General features: G+C 37.6%; 4 protein-coding genes across 4 annotated transcripts; 1 reads left to right on the forward strand and 3 right to left on the reverse strand.

The window, feature by feature from the left end:
• Positions 1-382: 382 nt before the first annotated feature.
• LOC138306639 (asparagine-rich protein-like) lies at positions 383-3374 on the reverse strand. Its single transcript, XM_069247079.1, has 6 exons — positions 3189-3374; positions 2542-2743; positions 1884-2042; positions 1133-1485; positions 783-873; positions 383-435 (listed from the first exon to the last, which is right to left on the reverse strand). Exons 3-6 carry the CDS (start codon positions 1969-1971, stop codon positions 383-385), a joined length of 585 nt encoding a protein of 194 aa, XP_069103180.1. The 5' UTR covers positions 1972-2042; positions 2542-2743; positions 3189-3374.
• Positions 2601-3360, reverse strand: LOC138306640 (protein PIF-like). The gene is made up of 2 exons (XM_069247081.1): positions 3189-3360; positions 2601-2743 (listed from the first exon to the last, which is right to left on the reverse strand). Exons 1-2 carry the CDS (start codon positions 3358-3360, stop codon positions 2601-2603), a joined length of 315 nt encoding a protein of 104 aa, XP_069103182.1.
• A 224-nt stretch (positions 3375-3598) lies between the features above and the next one.
• On the reverse strand, positions 3599-8601 carry LOC138306108 (uncharacterized). Its single transcript, XM_069246470.1, has 3 exons — positions 5281-8601; positions 4706-4780; positions 3599-4421 (listed from the first exon to the last, which is right to left on the reverse strand). The coding sequence occupies exons 1-3, from the start codon at positions 5504-5506 to the stop codon at positions 3709-3711; spliced, it is 1014 nt and encodes a 337-aa protein (XP_069102571.1). The 5' UTR covers positions 5507-8601; the 3' UTR covers positions 3599-3708.
• LOC138306641 (uncharacterized) lies at positions 7727-8998 on the forward strand. Its single transcript, XM_069247082.1, has one exon. The coding sequence runs from the start codon at positions 7727-7729 to the stop codon at positions 8996-8998; it is 1272 nt and encodes a 423-aa protein (XP_069103183.1).
• Positions 8999-14073: the final 5075 nt, after the last annotated feature.

A 14073-nucleotide genomic window follows, 5' to 3' on the forward strand; every position in this document is an offset into this window, starting at 1 on the left:
TGTCTTCTCTTCATTTTTCAGACGTTTTTATACTGGAGGAATCATTTTAATAGACAATTTTACAAATTATTTTTAATAGAAAGTAGATCTATGAAAGCCAAAACAGTATCCAGTAAATGATCCAAAGAAAATTTGACCTGAAAGTCACCAAAGGAAATCTTAACAAGAATTTCAGGTCAAGATTTCTTGACCTAAAATTGACCTGAAATTGACCAGAAATTCAGGTCAAGAAATATTGACCTGAAATTCAGGTGAAGATTTCTTAACCTGAATTTTAGGTCAAGATTTCTTGACCAGAAATTGACCTGATATTGACCAGAATTTCAGGTCAAGAAATCTTGACCTGAAATTCAGGTTAAGATTTCTTGACCTGAATTTCATGTCAAGATTTCTTAACCTGAATTTCAGGTGAAGATTTCTTGACCTGAAATTCATCTGAAATTCACCAGAATTTTGCATGAAATTTGACCTGAATTTCAGGTCAAGAAATCTTCACCTGAAATTGACCAGAATTTCTCTTGAAATTTGACCTGAAATTCAGGTCAAGAAATCTTAACCTGAAATTGACCAGAAATTGACCAGAATTTCAGGTCAAGAAATCTTGACCTGAATTTCACCTGAAATTAACCAGAATTTCTGGTCAATTTCAGGTGAATTTCAGGTCAAGATTTCTTGACCTGAAATTCAGGTTAGGAAATATTGGCTGTGTAAATCTGTGCATATTCATAACCTTTTGGTTGACAAAATAAAAATGATTTTAGAATGCATTTTGGCAGTTTTACCTGGCACAGTTCTTGAAAATGTCAATTCATTTGCTCGTCCTTGAAGCTTTCCATCTGCTAATTTGAACTCAACGGTCTTCCACTCAGTCGTCTGAAAATATAGTACATGGAATCTTTTAAACGAAAACTCATATACGATACAATGATAATAAGATCTTCATGTTCAAGATTTTGTGTAGTCTCCTTTATTGAAATATTTGATTTTCAAACAATTCTCCTGCAGAAGGAGAACATATACAATTTAAAGAATACAAAAGTTTCATGTTAACATTTTGATATCAGCCGCTTAAACAGCGACAAATCATTTCATTATAAAAATATGAAATAATAATAATAGTAAAAACACTTACGGGCTTTTTCATTCGGAAACTGTAAAGTCCTCGTGTTCTGTCAGTGTCGACACCAAACCGGATGCCGATCGGATCGGTTGCTACGACGATGGATCCATCACTTCCACAGTCGCCATTGCTGATAAGCGCGGAATTAGTGTATGGTGTACTTCCGGTTTCTCGATAGCGTATTCGCACAATGAATGTGTATCCAAAATCATCGTTTGTAAATCGTTGAATCAGTAATTCTGATTTTCCATCAAAAAAAGCTTTTCCATCTTTAACATTCACTCCTTTATTCGTTACCCATACGTATTTTCCGGAAGAGTCTTGGACATCTCTGTCGAAATTTAGAATGACCTCTGCAGAACAATCTACAAATTAACATTAAGAGTTATATCCAATCTAGGCATATGATGCAAACGCTCTGTGTTAAAATGTTTTCGTTGGCTCGAACCTGTCAATTTTTACTGAGATTAAATCAGTGAAAAATATGACGTTACGCATATAATCACATGACGTCACAATCAATACCTATCCGATTTCCTGAAATGAAAAATCAATCATTTCCTCCTAAAATGATATTTAATGATTATTTTACAACTGGATATAATCCATGACCTAAAATGCTTCTATGAAATTTTAAACGAAATGGCATTCTTCATAGACGAAAAAGAAAGAAGAAAAAACAAACCATGTCGTTTGGACGAAATTTTTGCGGTAAAAAGGTCCTTGCTTAATTAATGTAAATGTCTAAGTGTGCAGTATATACCTGTGTCATGGTCGCTGAGACTTGCTGAAAATTCGGAACATCTGCACTCCTTAATATCAAACGCTGTTCCCGGGGCACAGGGCATCATCAGCCATCCGTGACCTTCAACGTGTCGCTCATAGAAAGCTGGTTTGCCTTCCACTGGCCTATCCTTACATACTGTTAACACATAATTTGTTTTGAAAATTTGGAAAAAAAAAATCACTGTCAAAACTTGATATAGAAAGTATTTATTAAACAAAGCTTTATCATTTTGTAAGTTATATATCTTTGGAGTAAAACCCGTCAAAATAACAAGTTGTTTTCATACAATGAATAATTAAGGTTGATGATATTGTCGATCACATTTAAGAATAGGTACAAACCTTGTTCTGGTCGAACAAGCTATGAGGTTTAGGTTAATACTCACAGTTATCAAATATTTTTAATTTCTTTTCTTTTTCAGATTTATTTCTATCCATAATAAAAACTATTATTCATTTATAGTTCTTGTATTGCAGGTTACTTACACAAACCATGGCAGAAAGACAAAAAAAAAGAAATACTTAATTGGAGAAATTAACCGCAAGGGAAACTTGCCCATCTTGAATGTCACTTTCTCGCATGTGAACAGTTTCCTTCTTTACCTGTCTTCTATTTGCTCTATATGAAATCGTACCTGTTTTCACCGGAGGGGCATACGATGTCCCTGTACACGTTGGGGGACATTTCGGGTCTTTAATACACGTTTGCTACACTGGTGTTATACGCGTACCCAACAGGGCAACACCGCTGGGTAGCGTGTCCATGCTCACAGATCCAGTAGGCCTGGCAATGGCCGCGGTTAGCGTAACGTTGTACTAGTAGGTTGTGACACATATCTGAAACATTAAACGTTCAGAGAATGACCTCAGGTTTAAGATCAAATGAACCAAATATTCTCATGTCTACTATTGCTCTGAATAACTTCAGTGGCCCATCGTGCGTCGTCTGTCGTTCGCCGTACGTCGTACGTCGTCCGTCGTTTGTGATCCGTTGTCTGTCGTCTGGCGGGCGTCGTCTCTCGTAAGCATTTTTCAATGAGGCAGGATGGAATATGCATTAAATATACTAGTTAAACGGTCCTGATTTATAATTTATTAATTCTAAAATTTCAAGTTGACCATTATGTCCGCCATCTTTAATTCTTTACTAACTCCAAAGTTTGTATTGTTCTTGGTAGTGTTGACACTTTGGAATACTCTAGAGAAATTTCTGAACATTACAAGATATTACAGTCTTCCGTTTAAATACCATAATTGCAGTTGACACGGAGTACAATTTTACCTTGAGCGCAGTTGACCCGGAAGGCGTAGTCACATGTCAGTTTTTCCTGGTTCCAGAAATGGCCGACAGGACAGTTTTTGTAATACGCTGTGACGCCATTATCCTTGAAGAAGCACTGGACAAACTTACTACAGTCGGTGGGATGAGGGTTAAACCCAGCTCCGTTTACCATCTTGCAACCAAGACAAGGGTCTGGAAAACATTGATGAAGGGTTAACAGATTCACCCCTGTGATTTCATAATGAACTGGTCTATTCATTGATTTGGAAGAGTCTATCGTGTGTCTTTAGGGATGGATATGTTAAAATAGCTTAGATAACTTAAATATATTTAATAGTATTGAGGATTTATTGTGCTTGCATTTACGATCAAGAAGGAATGAAATCCATTTTTAACTTATACGTTTTTAATTCCTGATTACAAATATTATTTAATATTAGTTATAAAACAATAATTGCATTATAATCGTCAATTTAGTAAACAATGTATTCTCTTCCACATGGAATATACTCAAAGATATTTATATTAGCTCCAAATAGTCGTGTCTAACGTCTTCCGGTGGGAACATAAAACTGGTATGACCGGAAGGAGAAACAGATGGCGCTGTCGGTGTCAAAGGGGGCGCCCTCGACGGTAGATTTGGTGGGTTACGTCTGCCACTTTTCATGCTATCGTCATTCGATGAAATAGATTGTCTGAATGATTTTTCAACAAAGTACAACTCGTTTCCTTGATGTTTAATTTGTTTTTTCGTCACCAACAAGTGGTATCCCAGTACACAACACACTGCGCATGTCAGGAAAAATAAACATCCGAGAGAAACCGCCAAAGGGAAACTCCTTTCACCAGTGAAGTCGCTCTCATTATCACTCAACGTTGAAATGTTTTGATTTACGGGTTGGTTTGTTAATATATTTTTAGGCGTATTTTCATCAGAGCTTAAGTTTTGGTTCGGGATATCAATATTTCCATTGAGTAAGGACGGTTGTTTTGTACTAATCTGTGCAGTGATTTGTCCAGAACTAGCTTTATTTTCGTGATTCGAATCCACGTTTGATTGTGTTGGTCTGCTGTCCTTGCCAGAGACTGTATTCGATACACTAGAAAACTTAGCATCCATTGTTATAGCGATACTTGACGGCCTAGTTGATGCTGGATGAAGACTTGTGGTGTCGATTACTTCTGGTACAGGGGTCATCAACGTTCCGACACCTGTGGTCGGAAACGGTCTCACTGGGAAAGATAATAAGCAGATTATTTAACATGTGCAATACTGTAACCATATTTGCAGGATTGTTTTATGTAAATTCACAGCATTAATAACTGTAAATAACTTTATTTTAGCGAGTTAGCATGTAATTTCGAGAAAGAGAAGAAGCGGATTACGCTATAGTAAATATACAAGATACAAAATGCCGTATGTCTCGAAAGCACATTTATACATGTACATTAAAATGACATCAATTACAAATAACAGATCGCTAGACTTTCTTTGAATTATCAAAAAAAGACATTACCAGTATTTCCACAAGGACAGATGAAACAGCCTTCCATATTTACGGTCAAAGTACATCTGCACCCGGAATTCATGCCTGTCGTTGATAAAAAGAATAATAACATCATCTAAGCTCATTACGACGACGAAGACGTACGCTTTTCAAATGTGCTACTCGCCACTTTATCTGTTTAAATATTTTAATGTATTCCTCTTTGATAAAGACAAAAATTGTTAAAATAAATTTATCGTTCTATCAAAGTACATTGCCCTTCGTTCATTGAAAGGAAATAGTGATTTAGCGAAGGTTGAATGTCTTACAAAGACAAATTTTATACTTAACAAAATACTGCACAGCCGTAATTTTCGCGGGATACCTTTTCGTTTCCTATTTTCGCGTTTACGCCTGACATCGCTATGACCGCTAGAATTGGATCCGCAAAAAATGTTTAGTAATGGATGACCATTCGTAATTGTCAGATAGCATATATTTCAAACCGCTAAAATGTTATTTACTCGTTTTGACATAAAACCCCGAAATGTTTTGACCCAAGTTAATAACCGACTATACATGTAATACACGTGTACGATAATTACCCATGAATGGTTGAATTGGATTGATCGAATTCCGAACAGGGTTCATTCCGTATCCTATAGAACTCGACTGTGTTTTACTAATAGACATCCCTTGTAAAGGGGGACAATTTCCTCCATATCCGGTCATGGCCGCCAAACCTCCCTGAGCATTGTACGGAGATATGCCTTGTCCGTTGTTACCTGTATTACCAATCAAGCCTTTGAATAAATTCCCATTCTGTGACATTGGTCCGCCTTGTGTTAAACCCTAAAGTAAGAAATAAAACAAAGATTTTCTTATGAACTTTTTAAGCATTACTTTTGATTTTATTTGGCAAATGATGTGTGTTATTTCAGTTAAATGCATATACAATGTACATGTTTTTTTTTTCTGTTATTCATCTCAGCTGGAATCAGATTAAATGCCTTTAATAGAAAATGTGATAAAAACAACCAATGAATTGATGCAGTAAATAGGTATCATTAAAAACATATAAAATAGATAAATTCGTAAAAGAAAAGAATGGAAGTGAACGTGTTATTTCTCAGAAAATATGCATTACATACCTGGACAATATGCAATACAGATAAACATATTGAAGATGAAGTAATAGATGTCCATTTTATGGTATAAATATCTCAATCCACTTTTGTCCTTCTCTCGTCCGATAGAGCGTCCATGTTGTCAACATAACGATCTAAACTTCCAAACAACAGGTGTAGGAACACCCATACTTTACCTGGTGATGAATTCCAGGTACTTATTGATACACTATCCGAGATAAAGGTCAAGTGTCACACACAGCAGGTGAGGATCTTCCTTAGACTACTTGAAGATGATAGTAGTGAGATGGGTTGTAGTTCGCTTCGAAATCATTACCAAGATAACATAAAAATGTCATATCTCTTTGTTCGAATAAGTACATATTACCTGGCTCCGATTTCTCGAAACAAACTGAAGTCGAAAACTATTATTCTGCTTAACAAACATCTTAACGACAACATGTTTAATAATTACTGATAATTTTACTTTTCCATTGTCATTATATAATCTGTGTAATATATCTTATGATATGGACACAGAGGCTATCAGTCAACGTCCATCATTTTTCAATTAAATTCCACATTAATGTCAAGATATGGGTCGCTGTACCCCATGCACCTGTTCACATGTACAATGTACCTGTTGTTATTTTATCGTCACCTAATGGGCATATCAACTGCCATACTAAAATGAAATAATTGTCATTGTTCGTGGTGGATGTTTTTGAATGTGAGGATTTAAATAATTTTTGTTGTGGTAAATACACATTCTGTGATACCGGGATCATGACATATGTCTATTGTTAGTGGGGCGTAAATACTATATACATATTTGTGTGATGGCTAATTAGTTTAATTACACGTCCCCGTCACTTTGAACATACATTATAATGTTATCAAGTGTCACGTGTCGGATAGGAAACTCTTTTATAACTCCAACAATGTGAATTCAAACTCAAATCACGATACAGGTTAATTATATCACGACAATTATCATGGCTTTATTATATATACATGTAGTTACCCGTCATATACATGGCAACTTATCCCTCCGTCCCTTCTCCCCATCGCCACACAAATATGCCAGCTTATCCCTCCGCCTCAAAACCCCATCGCCACAGACATGCCAACTTATCCCATCCTCCGCCCAAACCCATCAACTGATATGTCGACTTATCCCTCCGCCCCACATCTATCGCCACAGACATGCCAACTTATCCCTCCACCCCACACATATCGCCACAGACATGCCGATTTATCCCTCCACCCAAAATCCATCGCTACAGACATGCCAACTTATCCATCCGCCTCAAAACCCCATCGCCACAGACATGCCAACTTATCCCATCCGCCTCAAAACCCCATCGCCACAGACATGCCAACTTATCCCTCCGCCTCAAAATCCCATCGCCACAGACATGCCAACTTATTCATCCGCCTCAAAACTCCATCACCACAGACATGCCAACGTATCCCTCTGCCCAAAACCCCATCGCCACAGACATGCCAACTTATCCCTTTGCCCAAAACCCCATCGCCACAGACATGCCAACTTATCCCTCCGCCTCAAAATCCCATCGCTACAGACATGTCAACTTATCCATCCGCCTCAAAACCCCATCGCCACAGACATGCCAACTTATCCATCCGCCTCAAAATCCCATCGCCACAGACATGCCAACTTATCCCCTCACCCCAAATCCCATCGCTACAGACATGCCAACTTATCCCTCCGCCCCACACCTATCGTCACAGACATGCCGACTTATCCCTCCACCCAAAATCCCATCGCTACAGACATGCCGACTTATCCCTTCACCCCAAATCCCATCGCTACAGACATGCCAACTTATCCCTCCGCCCCACACCTATCGTCACAGACATGCCGGCTTATCCCTCCACTTAAAATCCCATCGCTACAGACATGCCGATTTATCCCTCCGCCTCAAAACCCAATCGCCATAGACATGCCAACGTATCCCTCCGCCTCAAAATCCCATCGCTACAGACATGCCAACTTATCCATCCGCCTCAAAACCCCATCGCCACAGACATGCAAACTTATCCCCTCCGCCTCAAAATCCCATCGCCACAGACATGCCAACTTATCCCTCCGCCTCAAAATCTCATCGCCACAGACATGCCAACTTATCCATCCGCCTCAAAACTCCATCACCACAGACATGCCAACTTATCCATCCGCCTCAAAACCCCATCGCCACAGACATGCCAACTTATCCATCCGCCTCAAAATCCCATCGCCACAGACATGCTAACTTATCCCTTCACCCCAAATCCCATCGATACAGACATGCCCAACTTATCCCTCCGCCCCACACCTATCGTCACAGACATGCCGACTTATCCCTCCACCCAAAATCCCATCGCTACAGACATGCCGACTTATCCCTTCACCCCTAATCCCATCGCTACAGACATGCCAACTTATCCCTCCGCCCCACACCTATCGTCACAGACATGCCGACTTATCCCTCCACCCAAAATCCCATCGCTACAGACATGCCGACTTATCCCTCCACCCAAAATCCCATCGCTACAGACATGCCGACTTATTCCTCCACTTAAAATCCCATCGTTACAGACATGCCAACTTATCCCTCCGCCTCAAAATCCCATCGCTACAGACATGCCAACTTATCCCTCCGCCTCAAAATCCCATCGCTACAGACATGCCAACTTATCCATCCGCCTCAAAACCCCATCGCCACAGACATGCCAACTTTATCCCTTCACCCCAAATCCCATCGATACAGACATGCCAACTTATCCTCCGCCCCACACCTATCGTCACAGACATGGCCGACTTATCCCTCCACCCAAAATCCCCATCGCTACAGACATGCCGACTTATCCCTTCACCCCTAATCCCATCGCTACAGACATGCCAACTTATCCCTCCGCCCCACACCTATCGTCACAGACATGCCGACTTATCCCTCCACCCAAAATCCCATCGCTACAGACATGCCGACTTATCCCTCCACCCAAAATCCCATCGCTACAGACATGCCGACTTATTCCTCCACTTAAAATCCCATCGCTACAGACATGGCAACTTATCCCTCCGCCTCAAAATCCCATCGCTACAGACATGCCGACTTATCCCTCCGCCTCAAAATCCCATCGCCACAGACATGCCGACTTATCCATCCGCCTCAAAACCCCATCGCCATAGACATGCCAACTTATCCCTCCACACCAAACCCCATCGTCACAGACAACTAATATTTTTGAAACAAAGGAGGATACGTCTGAAACTAGAAATGACGGTAAAAACATTGAGTGCCTGCGAACTACTTCCTACATAAACCTTACTTTTACTGTGCATGCATCATTAAATCCTTCATAACATGTTATTTTTCATGTAACAAATATTTAAAATTCTTACCCTTGTAGCATTACTACATGTGAAAACACGTCATCTTCACCTAAACGCTCGGAAACGAAAGTAGAACTCTGTAGTTATCGATGCATGGTGTATGTGTAAAGTCTACGTTAGTGTACCGCTGCGTATATCCATGCAGCCCTACATCAAATATAATTCAGATAAACAACGCTTTAAGTTGCCTTTAAGTTGTGCTGAACGTTTTTCGTTTATCGACGTGATAACCATGATTTTGTATTGTTCTGGAAGTTTCCAACTGTTTTGTGTGCTACGGCACTTGAAGTTTACACAAAACTTGTTTGTTTCACTAGCAGTTTCCAATCTTGAAATCTTAAATCATAGTAAAAATATTGCGGAATATATGTTTTAATATTTATCATTTGTTTTTTTAAAAGGTTAGCGTCATGCAGTCATATTGAATGTTATGGAATGTGACAAGGAAGTGACTTCCAACATAACGTACGCAACTTAGATAAAAGTATGGATACAGATCCTTTATATCACTACGTACGTTTGGTAAGAGGATCTGACAACATCCTGTAACGAATGACCTTTGGCAAATGGCCAATCAAATTGCTACCTGCAGAATATTAAAAGTGAATTTCAGGGGACGGAGTAGTTTGAAAAAATGTCAGAATTATTTTCGTGTACGTAAACATCTCGGCCCAAAGAGCACACACACAGCTTACTGTATATATACACTGGGACGAAATTACGTTTTTTTTTGACAGAGAAAGGTATAGGAAATGCATTTTATCTCAAGTACAAGTGGTAAAATGTCATATGAACATAATCCCTTATGTGAAATTGTCAGATCCTATTGACGCTCCCAATAAACTTTGGATAGTATAGCTTGTTTCGATATATACTGTATAAAGGATTGTTACCAGCAAACTTCATGGAAATCCCTCCAGTAGATTTAGAGGAGTAGTCGGTCGATCGTTGTGTAATCAAAATGGGCGTAATTGTAAACAACGCCTCCGTCTTAATTAAGCGGCCTAACAATTTCTTTTTCTAACATTCCTGCCATTGCATTTAAAAATATTTTTTTAATTTCCCAGAGCAATGATCCTTTGCATTTTTATCGTATTTTTATCTTATGGTTTTTTTAATATATATTAGTAAGGGAGTAACAACTAATATTCATTATTCCAATAATTAGTATTGTGCCTTTCTTTCAGTGAATCATTTTATTTAGGATTTCATAATAAGAAATAGGCCCTTTGAAAAGGGGTATTTGATCAAACATTAAGACGAAATAGTGATGAAATTTTTTAGTCCGAGTCGATTTCCTCGATAACACAACTGCTTTGTATTCCAGTGCCAAAAAGTTTTGTCCCAGAAAATCCAATCTCCGCCATACCTGCTTTTAAAAAATGTAAACGTTAACGCGCGTTATTGTTGTTGTAACCAGATAATATGGAGAATTCCGTAAATAAATCAACCGTCAAAAGTATATATTACGATTCTTTTTTTTATTTAACATTGATATAAAATAAAGCTTACCACCGCGGCTACCACTGCAATAAAGAAAGAAAGACAATCAATATTTTGTTCATAATTTATTATGATCTATTAACTATTTTTCATAATTAAAGTGCACGAATGACCAAAAGCAAGACAAATGAAAAAGTTAATATTGCAGAAGAAAAGATACGTTATACCATAAAACGATTGTACTTACATCTCGCATCTTTTCATCATCATATTTAAGTAGGTCTCTTTCAGTTTGCTGTAAAGTAAAACGAAATAAGAACCTCAGTTTAAAACATTCCATCTTTGGATATAACACAGTCAACTTTTTTGCAGATATCTAGTGTATCTATTGTGACGTCATTGTTTTGTGAGCAAAATCTATGTAATTTTCTCTGAAACGCATGGCATTACTCTCACAAATATATGATTTCACAAGATCTACGTCTAAGGAAAGATAATATGTAATATAGAATATGACTTGCATTCACACTTTCTAAATGTTACACCCGATACGGTTGTCCGTTTAGTTGAAAATGTTTAAAGTTTTGCATACAACTACGGAAATTAGAGGTAGATTAACCCTGTATACAATGTGTTCCATTGTGTGCTTGCGTGTGCGGTTTGGAAAAATATAGCATATTTGTGATGTTATTCATTGTATGAAGTTTACTTATATGATACGGACTATGACTATTTCAATACGAGTTTTGGATACAAACTATAGTGAAGCCTCGTTCTGGCACTCGCGGACTAGCGGCCATGATAGTAACAAAATAAGCTACAGTATCAGTGTATGATTTCTGTAATGTTGCAGATTATCTGAATAAATAAGTTGATAAAAACATAACAATATATATTCTAATTGTTTCTCTTCGTAATATTGGACACCCTAACTAACGCATAGTGGAGAAACACTTTAAACATGTGTGTAAATACCAACATATACGACAATTATTTTGCAAGTTCTACAAGATAATGGAATCAGTAGAGTTGGTTGGCCAGTCTGAAAACTGAGAAAACGTATTAGTATATTCTTTCATCAAAAGTTTCTACAAAACACTGCATACATGTATAACATATAAGTATTTAGGCCATGGGCTAGGAGGGTCCCACATGCACCCCACCCCCACCCCAAACGTCCGAACCAATATTTTTCTTAACCCTTATGACCCACTGTTCACAAATCAAAATGTTAACATTGCATAAGTTGGGATGAACTTCCGGTTATAACGTCGAATTTCACTAAAAATGAAAAATAGTCATTACATTGACATTTTTCAACCGAAGAAGACAAGTCAAATTTGTTAAGATTTAAATTTTCATGACGTCATAACCGGAAGTTCATCCCAACTTATGCAACGTTAATATTTTGATTTGTGATCAGTGGGTCATAAGGGTTAAGAAAAATATTGGTTCGGAGGTTTGGGGGGTGCATGTGGGACCTTCCTAGCCCATGGCCTAATTTATAAACAAAATAGTAATGGATTGACTGTAACGGAATAATCAATGTCGTCAATCCCATTCAGTTTAATAGACTACAAGTGGTTATGTATATTGTGACGTATAAGGATGTCGACCGTCATCTTGTTGACGCCATTATTTAAAACATGTTGAATTGATATGTCACATGACGCCAAATCTCGTGTGACCTATTCTAATCGTTTGTCCGTTGTCGTCCGTCGTGTATCTGTAAACCATTTCCATTTTCAAATTCTTCTTCAAAACTGTCATAACGAATTCAAATGAACTTTGCATAAATTTTCTATTACAGAAAATGCCAATAAAAATTGTAAATAATAATATGGTCTCCGTTCTTCAATGGATACTTCTACCGTGTTGTATTGTGTCAATAATCAGTTGACCATTAAGGCCAATGGACGTCGTTTTCTTTTACTGTACACTAATGTTGATTATCTACTGGATCGAAAAGTCATGAAATATAAAATTTAAGACCTATATATGCTATAAAGAAAAACATTGACTGAAACGGTAGGGTTTTTTATAATGATACGTTTATAATGTATGACATCATAATACTTACAAGTCATGACAGGACTGGACCTCTCTGAAGCTGCTGTGTTTGTGCCCGAAATTACAGGTGTAGGATTTAGCACTCCGTATCCTTTCTTTTTCAAGCTCATGGTTCCTCTGGCTGAAATAAAACGGTTTATTTTTTAATATTTCGAAACTGGATGATGATTCAATATCAAGTCATTTAAATACTTTTTAACACTACGTCGTTCGTATTCATTTTTTTGCTCTGACGACCTAGTATTCTATTAGGTGAAGTTATATACAATTGATAATGTTCATCTAACACATTCTGATTTTCTCTCCATTTTCTGTGACCATACCGAGTTTGTTGATGAGAACCATGAACTCGCTAGACACAATACAAATTGAAAGCAATTTTGGTTTACTTTCACACTATTACAGGACGATTACGACTGCTTGTCGACCGTATTGGTGACCAATCGGTCCCAGAATGCAAGATGCTCAATTACTTAACATTCGGTTTGAGCTATATATAATGTCTATAATAGATATAGACTTATGACATATTACTTACTGAACAACCCTTGACTCATGCTCTTGAACGATTTCGTCCTGATGGATATTGTTATCTTTGCATAAAGTTTCTTTACTTAATAATGCTAGTTCTGATGCTATACTTGCCTTTTTTCACAACTTTGTCTTTCTTCCCATGTCGTGTGGTAATGATTGTCATGACATCTATATCGCTGTTAATTAAACGTATATGTTATAACATTATAATTTAGGATGACCTAATCATTGTAAAATCAGTCGAATGCAGTGAACTCTGAACGAGGTTGTTGATTAAATGGATGTTTAAGTAACGTTTCCTTTAATGTTATCTTTAATGAATATACCTCTTTTTTATTTACAATTTACAGTGTTTTGCAAATTTACAGGCGACGCGAATATAGGGCATAGCTATGTTTATAAACTTTATTTATCTAACATCGGTTGCAATCGCGAGACAAGTTATATAACCGATATAAATTATTTTCGATAGCTGGTTGAAAACGTGCGAGGGATCTAAGAGCGCGCAGTTCCCCGAAAACCCCACCGTGATCGGACAGGTGAACCCTCTAAACTCACAACTTGTTGCATTGCCATTTTTATTAAAGGTTTCAGAAAAATAATCTTGGGTAATTAAACACAACATATAAACTGTTACCACCCAGTCTATTGAAAGGAAATAGAGGCCGATTGACTTAGATATACTTTACCTCATATCGCTGTTGCAACTCTTTTATTTCTCGAGCCGATTTCCTCCTTCTGAAAATAGCATTTAATTTGAACACCCATAAAGACTGAAAGAAAAATACATCTAAAAAGACAAGGTATAATGGCAATAATGTTTA

This window comes from Argopecten irradians, chromosome 13, assembly GCF_041381155.1.
Source record: "Argopecten irradians isolate NY chromosome 13, Ai_NY, whole genome shotgun sequence".
NCBI classification, from domain to species: domain Eukaryota; kingdom Metazoa; phylum Mollusca; class Bivalvia; order Pectinida; family Pectinidae; genus Argopecten; species Argopecten irradians.